The following is a 19,044-nucleotide window of genomic DNA, read 5'->3' on the forward strand; positions in this document are numbered from 1 at the left end:
CAAAGGCCCCTTGTATTTTTTCAGTCCATGTGTTGTTATTACTCAGAGTGTCCGGGTGGAGCCGTCTATTGTTGCTCCTGTCAGAGAAGTGAATGAGCACTGTGCAGTCACCTTTTGGGCAGCTTCAGTTCCTGTGGGCGGGGCTCAGGTTACAGGAAGTGGGTGACAGTTGTTAATGTGAGTCGTGTGCAGTGTGACAGAGCCGTGAATCATGTGCTTTAAACCTGACATGTTAATTCTTCTCTACCATCCATAGACATAGACTTTTTTTGTTTTGTTTTTTGTTTTGTTTTGTTTTAAGATTAATCTAATGCATTCGAGTTACATATTGCACCTTTCAATTAATCATTAGGGTATTATTTTTATTGTTTATTGTATTTTAGAAACTGCATGTATATAAAATGCCCAATAAAGTCTTGCTTTTTCATATACTATTGTCAACAAGCATTTAGGAGAAAGCATCTATATTTGTCTAGAAAGGAAACATCTTGTTCACGTATGATCCCCCTCCCCGCGCAGGGCTTGCATAGAGGGTGGGTCTTTGGTCTGGCAAACCCTCGGGCTTGAGTGTTTCCTACCTACCACATCTGAGTGTCAGTCAACACTACAGCTCTAGGTGCACGCATGGAGCGTGTTGATCCTTCTCCAAGAGCCGTGCGTAAAAGTGAGTGGTTGCGGAGCGCGCTGGCCCACCATCACCGGCCTGACCCAGGGGTGGACAATGAAATCGTCGTCCTCGCTACAGGCATAGATCAGTATCTCCAGGAGGTCTTCCACCATCTGGCTTATTCCCACCGGGATGATACAGTGAGCGCTGAAGACTTCACGGCTCTGTGCGCAGTGCTGGGGATAAGTGAGGCGACTCAAGCTGAGAGGGATGAGGAATATATGCATGTGTGCGCGGAATTGCCATCGCAACTCTCCTTCAAAGACTTTCACGCGCGTCTCTGTGGGTACTTTCGAGTCCGCTGTGCGCGCAAAGGCAATGGCGAGTGCGCGTGGCGTGTGCCCGTCACTGAGGACACTGAGCTCGTGGAGAGAAATATTCGACTGAGGTGGCCACGACCAAGACGTAAAAAGTGTGTGAGTTTTGACTTGACAAGCGATCAGTTTGGAAGTGCGAGAGCCCCGAGAGGCACGAGCGCGGAGCAGGCAGGTATTGGCCTATTTCTAAGGACTGTACTTTAATCTTCAGCACCGCTGTGACAAGTTTTGTTATTCACCTGGGTAATGTAAACACTTAAGCCCGTATAATTGTGTAACAGCACTAACAAGCACAAAAGTCCTTCAGTCTTAAGTCATACCATGTTGATGGTACTGCATGTGTCACTGAAAATATCCTTGCCAGTTTGAGAGTATAAATCAAAAACAAAACATATGATTATGCACTGAAGGCCTACAGTGCATATCACTAGCACATTATTGTCTGGTGCATTCTTTGATTTAATATTTAACTCTTTAAACTCATTTTGATGTATGTTGTCCCTATGTTGTATGTTGTCCAGTGTCGATCAGTGTCCTGTCTGCAGATGAGACAGCTGCTCTGAGAGAGCTGGTGGAGGACCTACGCTCGGCACTGCAGGGCAGTGATGCTCGCTGCCTGGCTCTGGAGGTGGCCCTTAGGAGAGAGCGCACCCGCAGCCTGGCATCTTCCACCACCATCAAGCCAAGGACGCCCACCTCCTCCTCCATCAGCTTCAGTCAAGGCAAACTGGTGCCAACTCACAGGATCAAGGGTGGGTCTGCTGGGGCAGCAGTCAGGAGACGAGAGGCCAGAGACCCACTGCTCAGAGAGCTGAAGCTGATCCGATCGTCCCGGGATGGCCAGCTGCAAGAGGCCATGAAGTTCAATGAGCAGTTGGAGGAGGAGCTCCGCTGGGCCTATGAAGAGGTACGCAAACTGCAGGCCCTGGAGTCAGCCCTCAGGAAGGAGAATGCTCACATTAGGTGAGAAATGCTTTCCTCTGTGTGTAAATCAAGTCCCTAATTTGTTCAGACTGTTATGTGGTGGTTTTTACAATGTTAAATGTATGCGGAGCAGGCGGCGAGCAGAGGAGGCCCGTGAGGCACTGACTCTGGGGCTGGACAGAGTACGTCTGATCCAGGAGCAGGCTTACAGTGTGCCACAACTACAGGCCAGGGTCAAGCACCTGGAAACAGAACTGCAACAGCACAGGTATCAGAACAATGCACACGTATCACACAACACACAGGTAGCACAGCAACACTGGAAACATAACTGACTCATCTTGGGCCCATGCACCAGGATTTTGCTTTGAATTAATGAGCTGCTTTTTTATGTTAAGTTAACATGGCTGAATAGGTTGATCTACTTGTATTTCCACTGCATTTTCTGCAAAGATGTTGTTATTACACTACACTGTTCCAAAAAAAAAAAAAAAAAAAAACCCAAAAAAAAACATTCCAGTTAACTTTTGCGAGTTGTTCTATGTTTATATGCCTGTGGACTCTCATTTGTTCCTCCCTCTGTTATGTGAAGTCTGAGGATAGATGAGTACCATGTGGATCTATTAACACACTGTACAAATATACAATAGATTCACTGAAACCATATGTGACGTCTCTTTCTGACCACAGATCCCACTGCAGCTGTCTGACCACCTCCACCCAGGACTGGACTCACCCAGTGGGTGCTGACAATGCCAAGGTGGCAGGTTTGTGGCCTTTTGAATTCAGACATGTATGAAAGCCTGGATATTTCTATTCAGTCTTATTAATTTTAGTTGCTTGCTGACAGCTTTGAAATAGTACTCTTCAGTCAGATCAAACATGCTTTTATCAGACTACAGCTCCCAGGAAGCCTTCTGAAAACAGGAGTGGTTAAAATGCCATAATATGAAATCTGTGACCCTTGGATGTTGATATTTTATTAAGAAGCCAGAAATAAAAATAACAGAAGCATAAAAAGAACTTAAATTAACAATATTTTACAGTATCTCTTATCACTATATTTAAAATCTAACAAACCTGAATAAGCAGTATGTGCATTGTGTGCTCCAGATGCAGAGTGTCTTCAGAGGGCTGTGGAGGGCAAAGCTGCCTCAGATGAGGAGGAGGAGGACAGAGCTGCTGCAGAAGAGAGACAGCGCTGCCTGGTGGACATGAAGAGGCATTGCAGTCGAACGCGCAGCTGTGGGAAAGGGTCAGTTCCAATCGGGTTTAACACATATTCATGAGGGTTTTTTTTTCCATAGCTTAACATGATCTGACTCTTGTGTCAGATGTCAGAGTTTGGACAGAGAGGCGAGCATCTCCAAGGATAGAGGGCGATGGAGTGGAGCCAGTCTGAGCCAGGACAACAAGGAGGGCAAGGCACCAGACAAGGTACACTCCAAAAAAAAAAAAAAAAAAAAAAAAAAAAAAAAAAAAATGCCTTCTATGACTATTTGTAAAAAGCTATATCAAAGTGGGTTGGAGAAACATGAGCACACTGTTATTGTGTTCATGTTCTATATATTAAATGCAAATCTCCAAAATATATAACATGAAAGTAAGTCATATACAGTATGCCTTATTTTCCGATGACCTAATTGAACATAGCATTTAAGCTAAGTGTTTAAGCCCTTATTACTCTCCCTTCATGCTGTTTGCAGACTTCTCACTCTGGAGACAAGATGCAGAGGCAGGGGATGTCTTTACTGGAGGAAAAGCTCACTGATGCACTTACATTACTGCTCCAATTGCGCAATAAGGTAAAATAAAAAAATAAAAAATGCTTGGGTTGGTGGGAAACTATCAGTTTATCATAGTTTTAAACCAGTTTAGTGTCAGCTTGTAAAGAAAAAAATTTAAAAGGTTTTGAAATTTTATATATTGTATATTTTATATATATATATAAAAAAAATGTGTTTCTCACCTTCCACGGTGGTAGGTCTCTCTCACCCTCATTCAGCTCGGGTCCTCTACCAGAGGCCTGGGAGCTTGAGAGTTCTGCGCAGTATCTTTGCTGTTCCCAGTACTGCACTTTTCTGGACTGAGATGTCCATTGTTTTTCCCGGTATCTGTTGTAGCCACTCTTCCAGTTTGGGGGTTACAGCTACACACAAAATAAGGAAAACAGATAAAATATTGGCAAAAATCCAACAAAATTACATTTGCTAAGTTTTTGTCTAACCTATGTATGTATGTAGTCTAACCTGTCATGCACATTTTTATATTTGTGGTTGTCCACAGAACGTGTCCAGTCAAGCCTTGGGGAGAATTGTCATGGATACTTTAGAGGCGTACAGCAGGACAGGAGGTGGTAAATACATTGTGTTGGACATTATGTTTTGGTCTGGGACTTGTTTTATAACTGATTCTTTGTCACAGGCCCATCCCAGGTGCTGCAGGTAGCCGAAGCTCTGTGTGTGCGCTTGTCATCCACTGAGCTCCAAACAGAGAGGGCAGAGGATGCAGGAACAGAAAGGCTGCTCCCCCTAGTGGCCTCACACCAGAGCAACAGCAACAGCTCTCTTGTCATCACATGTTGACATCTGCACTTTTTTTTTTTTTTTTTTTTTAACGGTACGTGATATTACTTTAAAATAAGTGATTTTTAGTAGACTATTTACATGGTATTAGTAGGCATTAGTATTGTGTTAATTAACATTTGTAGATGGCTTATAAATACCTCAGCTGCACAATAAGTAAAAGTGTGTATGCTTATTAAGTCATGTATTTAGCAGTAAACTATATCATATGTAAATGAGTTTTTTCACTGTGAACTGCAAAATGGATGAAGATAGGGAGTAGGTGAAGAATAAGCTTATTGTGAGGGGAAAATTATAACATGGCTAAAAGCTTGTAGTCAAAATGTACACGTAAATGTATAATAGATCAGTATGTTAGATTAACTTTGTTGTCAAAGGAGGACCTGTGTCTGGTTAAGATTTGGTACAAGTGTATAATGCTGTACCAAACCACTGAAGCATGCTCTTTGTGAATTTTGTTCACAGACAATGGCAATAAAATTTAGCTGACTCCAGTAAAAGGGTTTGGGATAGTTGTCGATCATTGGTGTAGAGTTTTTTTGTTTTTTTTCTAATATATTTTTTAAAAATATGTTTTTTAATGTGGATTTTTAGTCCTCATTAACAAAGGAACTTATAAGCCATCTATAAATGACTATAGTGACTTATAAATGCTTGTAGACATGTAATGTTTATGAATATCTTACAAATGGCTTACGTAAGTCAGTTATTCTAAAGCGTTATCCAAAGAAAGTCTGATGTGGTATTTGGAGAATTTTTTCATATCATTTATTCAGCAAAGATTTTTTGCCATCTGAAATCATTCTCCTGAACTGAATTTTAGTACTTCCTATTTGCTGCCATGAGAGTCATTTTTATATCACTGTATATACTTATATTCTTCCTTCATAATTATTGTACAGTTGCCATTAAAATTTGTACAGTTTTGAAGTTTCATTGTATTGCATTCATTCATCTTTTTCTGCTTATATTTGCTAGTTGAAGAACTTTTGCTGGAGGCAACATGTAGTAGCAATAGGGAGTTAATTGCAAGACACACTGGCATATAAGGACAAATATTAGTTCACATTCAAACCCTCATTACACACCTCCGCTGCGGTTACAAGCTCATCAAAATCAGATTAATATTTGATTTCTCAAACATATGAATTACTTAAAAGATATGCAAACTGTACAATTTGAGGTAAGAATTCAGAAGGACCATGATCAGAAATAAATCTGATGATTTTGCTGTTTCTTTTAGCTCCAAAAATCTTCTAATTGTGCATGTAACCATAGCCATTGGCTTACCATGACAGCAGGAGAAAAGTACACAATCTTGAAAATTTAAATTGAAAGCCCAAAACACATATAATGAAATAATAAAAAGCTTTATTTCCAGCAGTTTACAAAGTCCTGCAGAAAGATCCTTTGTAGTTGCAACAAGAGGCCACATGGTCATTTGACATCAGTATGAGCAGCAGCAGTCTCGACAGTTTCAGCTTAGGGGCAGGGGCTCAAGCTCTGGGGTCAACAAGGCAGAAGTGGTGTACTGGTAAAGAATATTACTTTGTAAAACTTCACCAAGACTATAGCCTCATGTTTTCTGGTCCAAGTCATTTTGAATCAAACCCTTTTCTTACTGCTGTTTGATCTTGTCATTAAACATTCAATATAACATGAAAATCAAACCACTGTACACCTATTAGTAATCAGTGCTATGCTACGCTGTGGTGAGCCCTGCTCCAGGCCCATGCTCCACTCTGACAGGTTAAGGCCATTGTTTTGAACAGTGTGCATGTGTCAAGATTAGGCACTGTGCTAGTCATTAGCCTTTCTGCTAATCTATTACAGCAACCTCCAAAGCACAACTGGCCTTTATCAAACATTTTAGCTATAAAAGATATGTGAACAGAATCAAATTGTGACAAAGGAAAAGTCAAAATAAACAACATCATATATAGAATAAATATATAGTATTTACAAATTGCTTTGTGTGCTTTTCAAAAATAAATAGACGATGCATGACTTGCCTCTTATTGAAGTATTAACAACTATGCATGTACAGAGGCGTACTGCTGGCACCGGTCAGTTAGTGAACAGATACTGAGTGAAGTGCACATGAGCCCAGTTCAAACAGAGTCCATGTGGAGATTTGTATATAACACCTGTATTTATAATGTCTTTGAGGACTGAAACAGAGTGTGGCTCCACACAGGAGAGGACTGGTGTCACAGCAGCGTCCTCTAGTGTCCAAATGAAATAGTACAGTACATTCTGTATCTTGTAAGTCTGAGTCTGAACAGTGTTTTTTCCACAAAATATTTTAACACAATTAGAAAGATTAGACAAAAAAATAAAATAAAATAAAAACAAAAATAAGGAAAGGAATAGAAAATTATGACTTAATTTTTTTGTTTACATTTTGTGATTTCAGGAACATTTTCAAGTTTTGCACATTCACACTATGTGCCCTGCACATGCATTTGGCTGGCCCCTTGAAACAGCACAGTGAAGTATTTATAACCATGCATCACATGCAGAGGTCTGCTAAGACTTTGCCTTTGGGCCAACACCTGTACTTGGTACAGTCTGTTCAATGGCTGTAACATTCGCTCACTGTCGCTGTATGTTTTTGTCTCACACTTACTCACACAGTCTGGTGGCAGAAAGCTTTAATTACTCAGACTAAACACTTTGTGAAGCCACACTGACCAATCTGGAAAATGAACCGTCAATGTCAGGCACACCAGAAAATTGCATAGAAATTATGTTGGCTCTGACAGCAGTTTGTCAGGGAAGTTTCACTGCACATCCATAGGCTGTGCTTGTGAAAACATGCCCTGGTGGTAACCGGGGACAACAGCTGTCCTCAGGTGGGACAGCCCGTGACAGTGTGGAGTACTGTGCCCTCTCAACATTCACAAACACTGAATAACATGTGCTTACAGAGTACACTATGTTCCCAACCAGTGCCCTACATGTAACACATGCTACTATCCACATGTCTGCTTGTTTATTTACACTTTAAACAAAGACAGAAAACTATTGTTTTGGGTATTTTGTAATCATGTTAAGAAACAAAAGGACAATTTGGTATTACAGTAACAACCATGGCAGAATTAGGTTAGGTTTTTTTTCTAGTCTTCACATTAAGATATTGCCACATTTTCCGCCAATGATTATAACACAAAAATCACTCTTATTTGTTTTCCAAATCCCATTAGACAATTATTTAAGCTCTGGTGTGTGCCTTGTCTCCTGGTACATAGCTGTAATCAACTCAACCTGAGAGCTGTGAGTGTTCTGCTGTCAGCTCTTGCATCTTAGGCTTCTACTGAGAAATATAGCACTTGGTGATTAAGCGTTCCCTGTCTATACGTTATTATTCAAAGAGTTAGGCTACTGTCCCCATTGAAAAATAATGAAGACTTGCCCAAAACAAAATCAACACCATACATTTGTACAATTAAAAGGCCACAAACAAATATAAGTAGTCTGTGGGCTGGACCCAGAGAGCCTTCTGCTGGGAAGGATGCAGTCAAATGCCCTGATATCTTTGAGATCCTCAAAGGAAGCATCACACAAGTACACTTCCACCAGAGACCTGCTGAAGAATAGCCCTTTTCTGAGGAGGTCCAATCAAAACATCGGCACTGTAGCTTCTCGTGTAAGCCCAGCTTTAATTGTATTATTTGTGCATATATGTGCCTTTAGTTGCCCACATTGCTGTCCTTGTCTCCTAAGAAGAAGCGCATGTGGAAGCAAAGGGCCAAAAAACCTGTCCCAAGCAGGTCCCCCAGGGCTGTGAGGTACGGGATAGAGAAGTTATCAGGGTCCATCCCACGCCCCCACATCCAGTGGACCATCCAGTCAGCCAGGTAGAGTAGGATGATGACCTGAAACAAAAGAGCTGTCAGACTGATATCACGGACAGAGGCTATGATCCGGGTCCATGCACATACCTGCAGCAGGGCAGCAGCCAAATAAAAGGAGATGAAGATAGGTGTGAGAGTGGTGTGACCACCTCTCAGTGAGTTGATGGTGTACAGGAAGACCAGGTGTCCTGGAGCAACCAGCAGGAAGAGCACTCGAGCCGAGCGGGAGTTCACAGCTGCATAAAAACATGACTTGTACTTCAGATTGTGGGTAAGCACAATATAAAAAATAACAACAGCACTGCTATTCATTACTCACTGGAGCCAAAGAAAGTAGTACATGGTGTAGGGCACTTCCTGGGGGCAGGGGTTGGGTCCCCCATGGGTAAAGCATTCATGTGGAGGTATGTGGAGATCCGACTAGCCTGGACCGCTACAAGGTTACCTCCCACACCTGAGACACAACAAACCCACAATTACAAATGTTCACGTTATTAAGTTATATTGCTCTATACAATATTAATGACTTTCATGTATAAGGATTTCTTTGTGCTTTGAAAGATTTTGTGAGGACCTTTGCCCTTTTAAACCCATTTAAGATGATATAATATTTTAATTCTTACGTCGGAAACTCATAAATATTTCATGTGTACTGTAAACACCATTTACATTGTTATATTGAGCATAAGCCACTTACCATTGATGACTGGTGTGAAGACCGCCATACCAGCAAAGTTTGGATTGGTAACGGTTTTATCAAGTATCAAACCCCCAACACTGGGAATGAAAAATAAAAATGAATAATGATTCCTTTAACATTTGAACTCAGCAAGCCCTGCAGTACTCTACCTGCTGATCGCCATGGCGATGATGACTGGCTCCCAGCCAGAGTAGAGCACTTCTCTGGTGGAGGGGATCTTCCTGGCAATGAAAACCCACAGCGGGCACATGGCCACAAACACCGCACACACCAGAGGATTGGCGTAGTCATTGTACTCTGTGAGCAACACAATATGAACAACAGTTTTGTTATAATGTTTATTGCTATGATATATAGAATAAGCCACATGAGATTGTATTAATTAAAATCTGATTATAGTAATTCACAATGTATCCTGTTGGAGGCACTGTGGCTTCCTTACTGGCTATGAATGTGCCTCATACCTCATAGAAGCAGACAGAGCGCTGTGGGAATGTGTGACAGCCCCAGACACCAGCTGTGTTTTTGTGCGTCTGACCCAAAATAAGCCAAATCAGCTCAATATAGTACCTTGCTGTTGCATGAGCACAGCTCACTATCTTTTAGAGTCACATATACACAAGTGTATGTGTAGCTTTAGAAAAGTGCCAGTGCTTTATGGACATAGGGATGCTGCTGTTGCTACCACAAATCAACAAAAAATAGTCAATAGTAGATATGGTAGGATGGAAATAACTGCTCAGTGCACACATAATAAGTGACTGATATATAGTGTGCATGGCTTTTATGTTAAAGCATGAGGCCATTCATCTTCATGTGTTTTAAAAAATATTTTTCATTATTTCTCAAAATATATGAAACTAAATTTGTATTCTTGACATGTTTATATCTGTACCTAATTCTTTGTACAATCCAGTGGAGATCCCAGCGAGGAGGGACAGCGTGATCAAATCTCCCAAGCTGGCAGCGATGGGTGTAGCCACATTATCTGGGTTAATGCCAACTTTCCTTGATGCAATGATGACTCCGATCATAATGAGCCCTAAGAGTCAAGAAAGGACAAGACACATTAATAAAAGTGTTGGAGTGAATGTTTGCTATCACAGATGTTGCACTGGGGACTGGTGTGGACTTACCTAGCAGCAAAGAGGCGATGAAAGCTGTGGCTACACTTGAGGCACACAGCAGCACAGCATGGCCCAGTCTAAAGTGCCCCTCTGGGATCCAGCCGAAGATCACTGCGGCGATGGATGCCAGGAAGCCCACCACTGTGGCCTGAACCTGAACAGAATCACAGGCTCAGTCAAGTGACATGTGATTGCATTTTGGAGCATGTGGCTATTTTAGGCCTTACACATTAAGACTTGTGTATCAGGGAGTAATAAGAGCAGCAACGTGACCCCGTGAGAGTGCATGCTGACCCTAAATAGTGTTCAGTTAAAAGTGTTCTTGGAACTAAGGCTGATATTATGTAAGTGCACGACCAAAGCATATCACAGACCACATAAGGTTTGACCATATTTATTATGAATTAATGCATCAGAGAAAAGAACCTGACTTGAAAGCACAGACATCAGTGTTTAATCAGAGCATTTACTGTGCTCAGCGTTATGAAAAAAAAAAAAAAAAACTCTTTCTATCTGATTGGAAAACAAGCAAAGTATATGGTGTATTAAGTGAATACTTTGATGTTCTTTTTTGATAGAAATTAGTCACAGATTTAATCCATTGACCTGTTAGTCTGAATTATAAATGTGGAGGGAGAGTCTATTTGCTACCATTCTGTGTGTAACCTGAGACATCATTCATTTGGCCCTGTAACTGAGTAAGTCATGTCATTATGTGATTCCTGCACTAACTTCATTGGGGACTGTAAGCAGGTTTGTGCAGAGGACATAAACAGCACACTTGACTGTAGAGGTCTTTTACCTGAATCAGGGCCAGGTTTCCCATGATCATCTTCCACATGTCCTTGGTGGTATCCATCTGTCCGATATTAGCCTGAAGCAGAAGAGCACACATGGGTCAGACGTTGCAGCGTGCACACGTCCATGTGCGCGGGTGTCAGTGGACGGCTTGTTGTTTGTTGTCTTTTGAGCCGGCAGAACAAAAACATGACAGTTCTCAGGACAAAGCTGCTTTGATGCTGCCAGCAGCACTTATCTCATCTGTCCTCTGGCACACTCGCGCACGCTCTCTTCTTCTGCTCAAGTGGCTGTGGCTACAGTGGCTCCCTGTTTGCCCAGAGCACTGATCCACCAGCCCGTCCACCATCACACTAACAGAGAAACTGCCTTCTCTGTATCACTATTTACATATGCATTAGGAACTCCGGCATCCGGGCATCTGCCACATACTGGCTTTGTGTTCAAAAAAAGAATCAGCTGCTTAGTACTATTTTCAGACCACTCTGTAATAATATAATAATATGAGGTAGCTGAAGTCCATCCATAGATAGTGGGTTGTTGGTTCAGGTCAGTTCAGTAGCTGTCACCTATTACTGTCTTCCAATATGGCTGTACTACTGTGAACTGTAAACTGTCTTGTAAACTCAAGGAATTAAGAAAAGACAAGAAAAACTGTATAAATGTTCTTTGTTGAGATGTGTGCAACAATTGCCACATTACATATTTGATAAGCCCTGTGTTACTTCCCAGGAAATTTGGTAAGAAGTAATTTATTTGGTAAGAAGATAGTTACTATGTGTTTAGAAGACTTATAGATACTGGAATGAAAATGTCCCATAAGTTAACAATAAATTAAAAAAACCTGGAAAACGTGAAAAGAATGAAAGCAGGTGAAGTTAAAGGTCTGTAGCAAACCCAAGTGACTGTACAGGATTTTCCCCAATAATAAGCACATTAGGAAACATGCAGTGGTTTTAATCTGCTGATAATTAGCAATGATGTGGAAAGAAACCTGATTGTGTTGAAGTGGAAAGCTTTAATGAATGAAATATGGTAAATGGTAATGGTAAATGGTCACATTTTTCTATAGCGCTTTTCCACCTTCAAGGCACTCAAAGCGCTTTACAACATAGAACCACTCACCCATTCACACACACATTCATACACCTGTGTACGCAGACACTGTGGGCAAGGTGGGTTAAGTGTCTTGCCCAAGGACACAATGACAGCATTCATCTGTGGGAGCTGGAATCACAAATATGATGTGTTTAGAAACATATCTCATGCAAATAAAGGTAGTTGTATGTAGGGTTAAAAAAAAAAAGTGTTCAGATCTCTACAAGTGTGCCAATTTGATAAAAGTGAGGAGTTTCCGTGTGAATGTGATAATCGTAGATTCATGCTGTGGACCACAGTTAGCAATGCTAATCAGCTTTGTCAGTTGTTTTCCACAGCCCAGTGGAAAGAATGTGAGGATTGCTGTGCTTTAAATGAACACCTAACTAATTGTGTACTACCTCTTTAACTGTAGTAATGTGAAATTGGATTTAACAGTGCTTATATAGTGTTAAGCTAAACAACAGTGGGTTACTGCAAGTGGACAAAGCTTCATGACAAAACAGAAGATGTTTCATTAAAAACACAAGTAAAGTCTAAGCCACTCCACACAAAAAAGTCACTCAAACAGGTTTGGTAGACTGTTGATGTGAAGATATGGACTGGTTTGGTGGCATTGTCAATATAGTTTAGTACAGGCGGAGGTTGGGAATATGAAAGGAGAGAGATAGATACTTTTTGAACCTCCAGGTGTCCATGTAAAGACAATGGTCAATGCAAAGGGGGCAGGGATGTTGCTATCAGCTGTGTTCAAAAGCCAGTTTACCTTTGTCAACACAACCTCTGAACCTGCAGCTTAATGGGGGTCATACTCAGGGTCGAGACAAACAGATTGGGTAATGTTGACGGAAACAGGTGATAAGTGTGAGTCTCACCGCTGTGGAGAGTCGAGATGCCAGAGTCATCTCCAGGTTTCCCTTTAGACCGAGCAGCGCTGGAACCAGGATGAAGACCTCTGATACTTCTGTGAACACGGTCCAGTGCTGCACAAACAGACAAAAACAAAATCATAAGACATTAAACAGAAACAGAGTGTCCTCACTGGGCTCTCTGGGAATGGAGCAACTCATCAATGTAACCTACACTATTGATCCTATAGGAAACCGGACCCAGGCTGGCATGAATCATGGAGCATTTCTACTGCAAAAGTAGCATTATGCTTGCAATACAATAAAACATACAACAATGTATTTAAAGCAGGCCTAGGAAATAAACACTGGAGGTAAAACGTTTTAAAATATAATAATCTGAGATATTCTGCAGCCGAGCCTCCGTCAGAGTGCATGCGCTGATTGCAGGTTTGTGGTCTGCTGTGGCCAAAAACTATGAGCTTGCAGAGATAGACGTCATTGATTTTTGCCCAGTAAAAGTGCCTGTCTTTGGAGCAGGTCTCATAAGCCCACAGCACTTACTCTCAGTATACCCTGAGCTAAATCAATACTCAGCCATGCTGACACACCAGCACTGAGAACACAAGTGTGTAGGAAGAGGACCTGACGTCTGGCCCACATTCTTTGATGCCCCCCTCTGTCTCCACTTTCTCCACTGTATGTACTTGGAGTATAGTCCTACAAGCTGCACTGGGGGTTACACTCCTGTCCTGAATCATCACTATACTACGCACAGCTCATTCAAATGTTAAGCCACACAGGCTCTTGTGAACAGCTCTCCTCTCTTTGAGTGTTGCATGTTTTCAGCCTTCCTCTGTGCCTCTCTGCTGCTGTCTCGGCACCATCTCTCTTTGCTCCCTGTGGTGATATATGTTGTTGTCTCCATGGACCGCTGGCTGAAGGCCAATTCAGCCCTCCCTTCCCATGGCCACCTCCTCCGTTCTAGGAACTTAACTGGTCAACCCCAGGTCCTCTGTGTACAGACCTATAGGAGCTCTGGTATGTACGCCCCACAAGGGTCAGGTTGCCCAGTTGAGTAACATGTCCCCTTTTTATATGTGGTGACTATACTTGCTATAGAGTGGGAAGCTTAAGCTCAGTGTGTCTGTGGTGGCATCACTGATGTTACAGATGTCACAAGACAGGGGGTGGTGTCATCTGCACTTTGAGTTTGCAAAATAAGCAGGGGAATCTGGGTTAACCTCTGTGAGCAGTTAAGTCACCAACATATTTTGTATACATTTTCAAACCCAAACTCTCCAGTCCATCCATCTCACTCACATCTACAGTACAATGATGAGTATATTGTAGTTTGACATTTCATATATATATCTTATAAAGGTTTTCAAATGCTAAACTGAAAACCTGTACCAGTGAAAGTCTTTTCTTGACTTGAGATGAGCCAGGATCTAGCAGTAGACATAATGCCTCACTTTAAGACACACAGCCCACGCTCTGGTTTTACAGTGGCTCTTATGCTCAAGCCACCAAGTGGATGTGGTCAGACGTAAACAGTGTCTAGTGGGCAGCAGAGGCTTGGCCCGTGTCACAGCTTTGTGTCTACTATGATTTCCTGTTTACTGGTCCCTTTATTTTAAACTGTTTGTTTTTGAGGCTGAGACTCCAATTTATTTTGTTGTTTTATGTCTAGACACAGCACCACGTAGATTGAGGTAAAGACATAATATTTAGAAACTATGTGGAAACCTTTGTTGTAGTAACTCCTGAGTCCCAGTTTCCTGTGTGTTACTGTTTTTGGTGGGGATGTATACTTTTAGGTCAGTCTACTGCCAAGTCAGTGAGCATAACTATGCAGACACCTCAGTTCTCTATACCAGACTGAATCCAATCTGGGCCAACCTCTAGTGGGAACGAGGCCAGGCCCTTCTTCGGTGTGTGGTCAAGTGACCAATGTTAAAGGGGTCACATTTTGTGCAAAAAATTAGATTTTAGAGAGAGATGTCAATAGCCTTTCAAGACACAAAACGAATGATCAGTGAAACACCTTAAAGGTTCTCAAATTGTTTGAACAATCTAGTGAAAAACTTTTCAGCAAGGTCAGGAAGATTAGCTTTGTCAGCATTTCAGGGTCATTAGGGCCAAAGTGTTTTAACGTGGTTATCATTTAGCAAAACGCTGCTCATAGTGGACTTTGGTGTAAGGGTTGGCACTACACCTTCTGCTTCTACATTTTAATAATACTTCCTAATGTTTTGGAAACTGGAGTGACTGGAGCAGCGTGGTGTCCAAGTGGAGGCACTGTGAACACTTTTGACCTCAAACCTCTGCATTCCTGGATTACTGAGAATACCTAACCACACGGTGACACAGACTGCAGTACCACAATATTGTTTCTTTGAATTTACAAACTGTCCACAACACACTATGCATCCGCAAACACATTCAAACCAAGTTAATTAATTTAATTATTTTAAATCATTTCAGCAATAATTAAATTAACTGAATTTAATTAGAATTCTGATAATTGCATTATTGAAATAATTAATTGCAAATGTGTCATATCAGAATAAACATTTAATTCACTCGATTCACATCAGTCAGAAGAGATTGTGTGATGTTATAATATGTGTCAACCTCATATAATTACTGCAACCCACATAGACATACTACAGTTCGCTCAACTAGTTGACCTGAGACCTAGCTCTTACTAATACAGAGGTGAATTGAGAAATACAAGAACACCAAACACAACATATTTTTTAACCTTTGCAGAACTGTGATGGAATATCTCACTATGTTCCAAATTGAGGATGTGAGTGTAGTCATTTAATGATACCAGTTGTGCTGATAAATATACAGAAAATATCGTATTAACAATTACAAAATTAAAAATAGCCACTAAAGATAGAAGCTCTTTATATTGCCTTAAATATCCACATAACACATTGGTATAACCATTACACATGAACAAGTTTAGACTCCAAATGACTCACCTGTACAATGTCCAAGACCATCCCAGCTGCCACTGTCCCAAAGCCAGCCAACAGGAAAGGGAAGACCACCTGCAGTCCGATGGAGAAGGACGTCTCCTTGAGCGGTGCTGGGGGCTCTGGGCTCTGGTCCATACTGGTGTCATCACTCTCATTGCTCTGGCTGGCGTTCTCTAACAAAGCGTCCTCCTCACGCTGGCCTTTTGCATTGGCCAAGCACTCCATGGTCACCACAATGTCTGACCTCTCTTCATCCTCTTCATTCTCATTGACTCTCTCAGGGAATGATGTGACTTCTTTGAGTTCAAACTCACCCCCTGTCTCCGGGGCCAGCTCGTCAGGGTCCTTGGTGAGGATGACCGGGTGAACTGAGCAGTTGGAGTTGAGGTAGGCTGGTGTCAGTGCGCCTCCCTCCTTCTTCACGTCAATGGCCCCTGAAGACATGTCCATGTCGGGGAGTTTGTCCTGATCTTTCGACCAAAGTACCATGCGGAAGCCTTTTGAAAACTATTGACTTAGTCAAAATGGTACGCTCGCTTTGTCAGCCCTTTGACAGTTCAAGGATGGTTCTGGCCTTTTGCTCTGGTTTTGAACCTGGCCACTCAAACTGGTTTATCCCATTAAAAGGCTAAATGGTAGAGGTGGTCACTCTTGACAGAGAAAAGTGCTCTGTCGAGAAAAAAAAAAAAAACTGCAGTAAGGCACATGCAGTAGAGCATCTGCCGTGTTCCTGACGGTGCTTCGGCAGTAGAACCAGTAAGTTCTCCATTCACTGCAAAGTCCACTGGTCAGACTGGCCACAAATACAAAAAGGCATGAAGACTATTAGGCTTGAAAGCAGAAATCCCCTCCAGTCACTGACAGTCCACCTTAGGCTGTGTCAGGTGTGGACTGGTCAGACAGCAGTACAGACTGGTCCTGCTCACAGCCCAGTGAGCATGGGCGACTGGGAGGGTCTCACCTTACAACACGTGGCTGCTGGGAGGTCCTCTCTGGAGATATTTAAAGGACTGCAGAAGGAGGATTGAATTACCAAGCTGCGGAAAAGAACCCTCCAATCACTTGGAGCAGTTACCTGAAAAAAAGAGATTTTGAATTTAGTCAGATTTGAAGTCTGTCAGATCATAAATGTTTATTTTCAAATAATAATGAAGATTCTGATTGATTCATGGGATTCAGTCACATGACATTTTCCATCATGGAGGATGATTTAATTTGTGGACCACTCAAGATATGGGTCCTAATATTTCAACCCTAAGTTAATGAAGTGAAACAAACAGCATATAATAAGGTTTGACCTATGCAGAAGTTAAATCTGTGTAACAAATGATAAACAAGACAAGGACGACTAGTTTTTCTTGCCTATAGGATGCAGGGCAACAGTAAGTGAAAATCAGTGTGAGGTCAAACACACCAAATATTTTTCCTGATACCTAATAATACTAGTAGTATACTGTGGTATAACAATTTCTAGTCTACTATTAGAAGACATGCCGCTACATCTTTTAGGAAAGTGACAACGGTTTCAATCCACTAGTCCACCAAAGCTAAAGTAATTTCAAAATAAAACAGTCTGCTTTGTTATAGGCCTACTTAACTTTATATTAAACTAGATTATAATCAGAGGGCATTACTAAACATTAACTCTACTCGATTATCATTTTGTGGTACAGACAGACATTCTGTTGATGCACTTTACAGTGGAAGTTTTTCTTTCTATTGCACTCTAAAACGTACGGGAAACAACAAAACAACAGACAGTTTAAACATACAGCCTACATTCCGATGCATCAGGATTGATTGTTACTCAAAGTCCACTTAAAAATGCCCTAAGCTGACCAACAGGTAAAAGTATTAGTTCTATACTGAAACCAAACATGAAGTGCTTCCGACTTAACTGTGCGTCTTGACGCAGCATGCACTGCCCGCATGTTGCGACATCCGCACGCAGCCTCGGCTTTTAGTTGCTGAAACAATCCTCTGCTTAGTAGTCAAGACCAATACCGGCCGAACTCAACATAGCAAAGGCGTAAATTAGTGCTCCCCTGGTCAGCGCTGAATAGGCAAGCCCTCCTTTCTATTCTACTGCTCATTTAAGCGAGGCCAGAGGGCTCCGTGTCCCAGCACCCGGCTTGAGTCCGTGTCACTGCCTTAGGCCCACGAGTGGGGAACACATGAGAATGAAGGCTGAGTGAACGCCTCTTATACTGTATGACACTTATCTCTAATACGCACTTGCTTTGAAGTTGATGCGCAGCAGTGAATCAAATATCAAATTGCATTTGGATGCCTGACCTGAAGTGTTGAAATAAATGAAATGACTAGTAAGTTACCTGACGTACTGAACAGTGTCACACAAGGCTCCGCTGCTGTAACCACGCTTCTTGGTGTCGCGTAGCCCACAGGATGAGAGGTGGAAGCCGGTGCGCACACACGCTCCAAGGACCGGCTCTGCACAGCTGCCTTAATACTTATCCGCGGTTAATGGTTAACCCTCCCTCCCTCTTGATGCGTCCCAAAGCCCGTTACCTTGCGCAGTTCAATGGCCCCCTCCTCAAGGCTTCTTCCTGCGCATCTACAGTACCGCCGTCCGGTGCAGGGGGCCACGAATCCACAAGGCTGGCCCTCCCTCCACTCTCCACTGACGTACAGCCCTCCCCTCAGCCCCACTCAGCTCAGCCTCTCGTCTCCCTCTCTGCCACATGTGTGGAAACTTATGTGCGCGCGGTGCCAGTCTCCACAAGCTGCTAATTTACTATCACGACCCAAATCAGAGTTTTAATTTAACAATAGTCCTACATTTCTCAATAGATGAACTTACAGGCTGACTGAGTAACACGCCTGAAGAGGAAGCATAGTTACACATTGACCAAAATATGTTTTTGCTTCAAGTATCCGTTTTATTTTTATTTTCATTTATTGTTAGGCTGGCACACTAGCCTTTTTAGTTACCTGAGATTTCACCTCATTACCCTATATGTTTTTGTTTTGTTTTGTTTTTGTTTTTTGTTTTGTTTTTCAAATAAATGTTTATTTCAAATAAAGAAGCCCTAGTCTGCAGTGATGGTTTTCTTGTCAAAATAATTAATGAACTTATGAAGTTCATTAACAGGGATAGTTTTTGCCTTTT

At 41.9% G+C, this 19,044-nt stretch overlaps 2 protein-coding genes across 2 annotated transcripts; one reads left to right on the plus strand and one right to left on the minus strand.

Annotated features, from left to right (window-relative positions):
* Positions 1-624: 624 nt before the first annotated feature.
* On the plus strand, positions 625-5,337 carry si:ch211-112f3.4 (EF-hand and coiled-coil domain-containing protein 1). The gene is made up of 9 exons (XM_020930933.2): positions 625-1,156; positions 1,506-1,947; positions 2,042-2,176; positions 2,599-2,675; positions 3,022-3,163; positions 3,243-3,345; positions 3,615-3,713; positions 4,195-4,261; positions 4,333-5,337. Exons 1-9 carry the CDS (start codon positions 625-627, stop codon positions 4,491-4,493), a joined length of 1,758 nt encoding a protein of 585 aa, XP_020786592.1. The 3' UTR covers positions 4,494-5,337.
* Positions 5,338-5,893: 556 nt separating this feature from the next.
* On the minus strand, positions 5,894-18,492 carry slc41a1 (solute carrier family 41 member 1). Its single transcript, XM_020930955.2, has 11 exons — positions 18,248-18,492; positions 15,918-16,989; positions 12,949-13,056; positions 10,980-11,051; positions 10,187-10,331; positions 9,946-10,092; positions 9,200-9,347; positions 9,048-9,127; positions 8,670-8,804; positions 8,438-8,586; positions 5,894-8,371 (listed from the first exon to the last, which is right to left on the minus strand). The coding sequence occupies exons 2-11, from the start codon at positions 16,401-16,403 to the stop codon at positions 8,186-8,188; spliced, it is 1,656 nt and encodes a 551-aa protein (XP_020786614.1). The 5' UTR covers positions 16,404-16,989; positions 18,248-18,492; the 3' UTR covers positions 5,894-8,185.
* Positions 18,493-19,044: the final 552 nt, after the last annotated feature.

This window comes from Boleophthalmus pectinirostris, unplaced genomic scaffold (assembly GCF_026225935.1).
Source record: "Boleophthalmus pectinirostris isolate CB_2022bp ecotype Guang Dong unplaced genomic scaffold, ASM2622593v1 HiC_scaffold_3, whole genome shotgun sequence".
Lineage (NCBI taxonomy): Eukaryota > Metazoa > Chordata > Actinopteri > Gobiiformes > Gobiidae > Boleophthalmus > Boleophthalmus pectinirostris.

Coding starts and splice junctions, on each gene's coding strand:
- si:ch211-112f3.4 (XM_020930933.2), top strand. CDS start 625: ATGGAGCGTGTTGATCCTTCTCCAAGAGCCGTGCGTAAAAGTGAGTGG. Junction 2,177..2,598: donor ACAGAACTGCAACAGCACAG/GTATCAGAACAA, acceptor TTCTGACCACAG/ATCCCACTGCAGCTGTCTGA. Junction 3,346..3,614: donor AGGGCAAGGCACCAGACAAG/GTACACTCCAAA, acceptor TGCTGTTTGCAG/ACTTCTCACTCTGGAGACAA.
- slc41a1 (XM_020930955.2), bottom strand. CDS start 16,403: ATGGTACTTTGGTCGAAAGATCAGGACAAACTCCCCGACATGGACATG. Junction 13,057..15,917: donor TGGTCTTGGACATTGTACAG/GTGAGTCATTTG, acceptor CTGTTTGTGCAG/CACTGGACCGTGTTCACAGA. Junction 10,332..10,979: donor GAAACCTGGCCCTGATTCAG/GTAAAAGACCTC, acceptor GATTCTGTTCAG/GTTCAGGCCACAGTGGTGGG.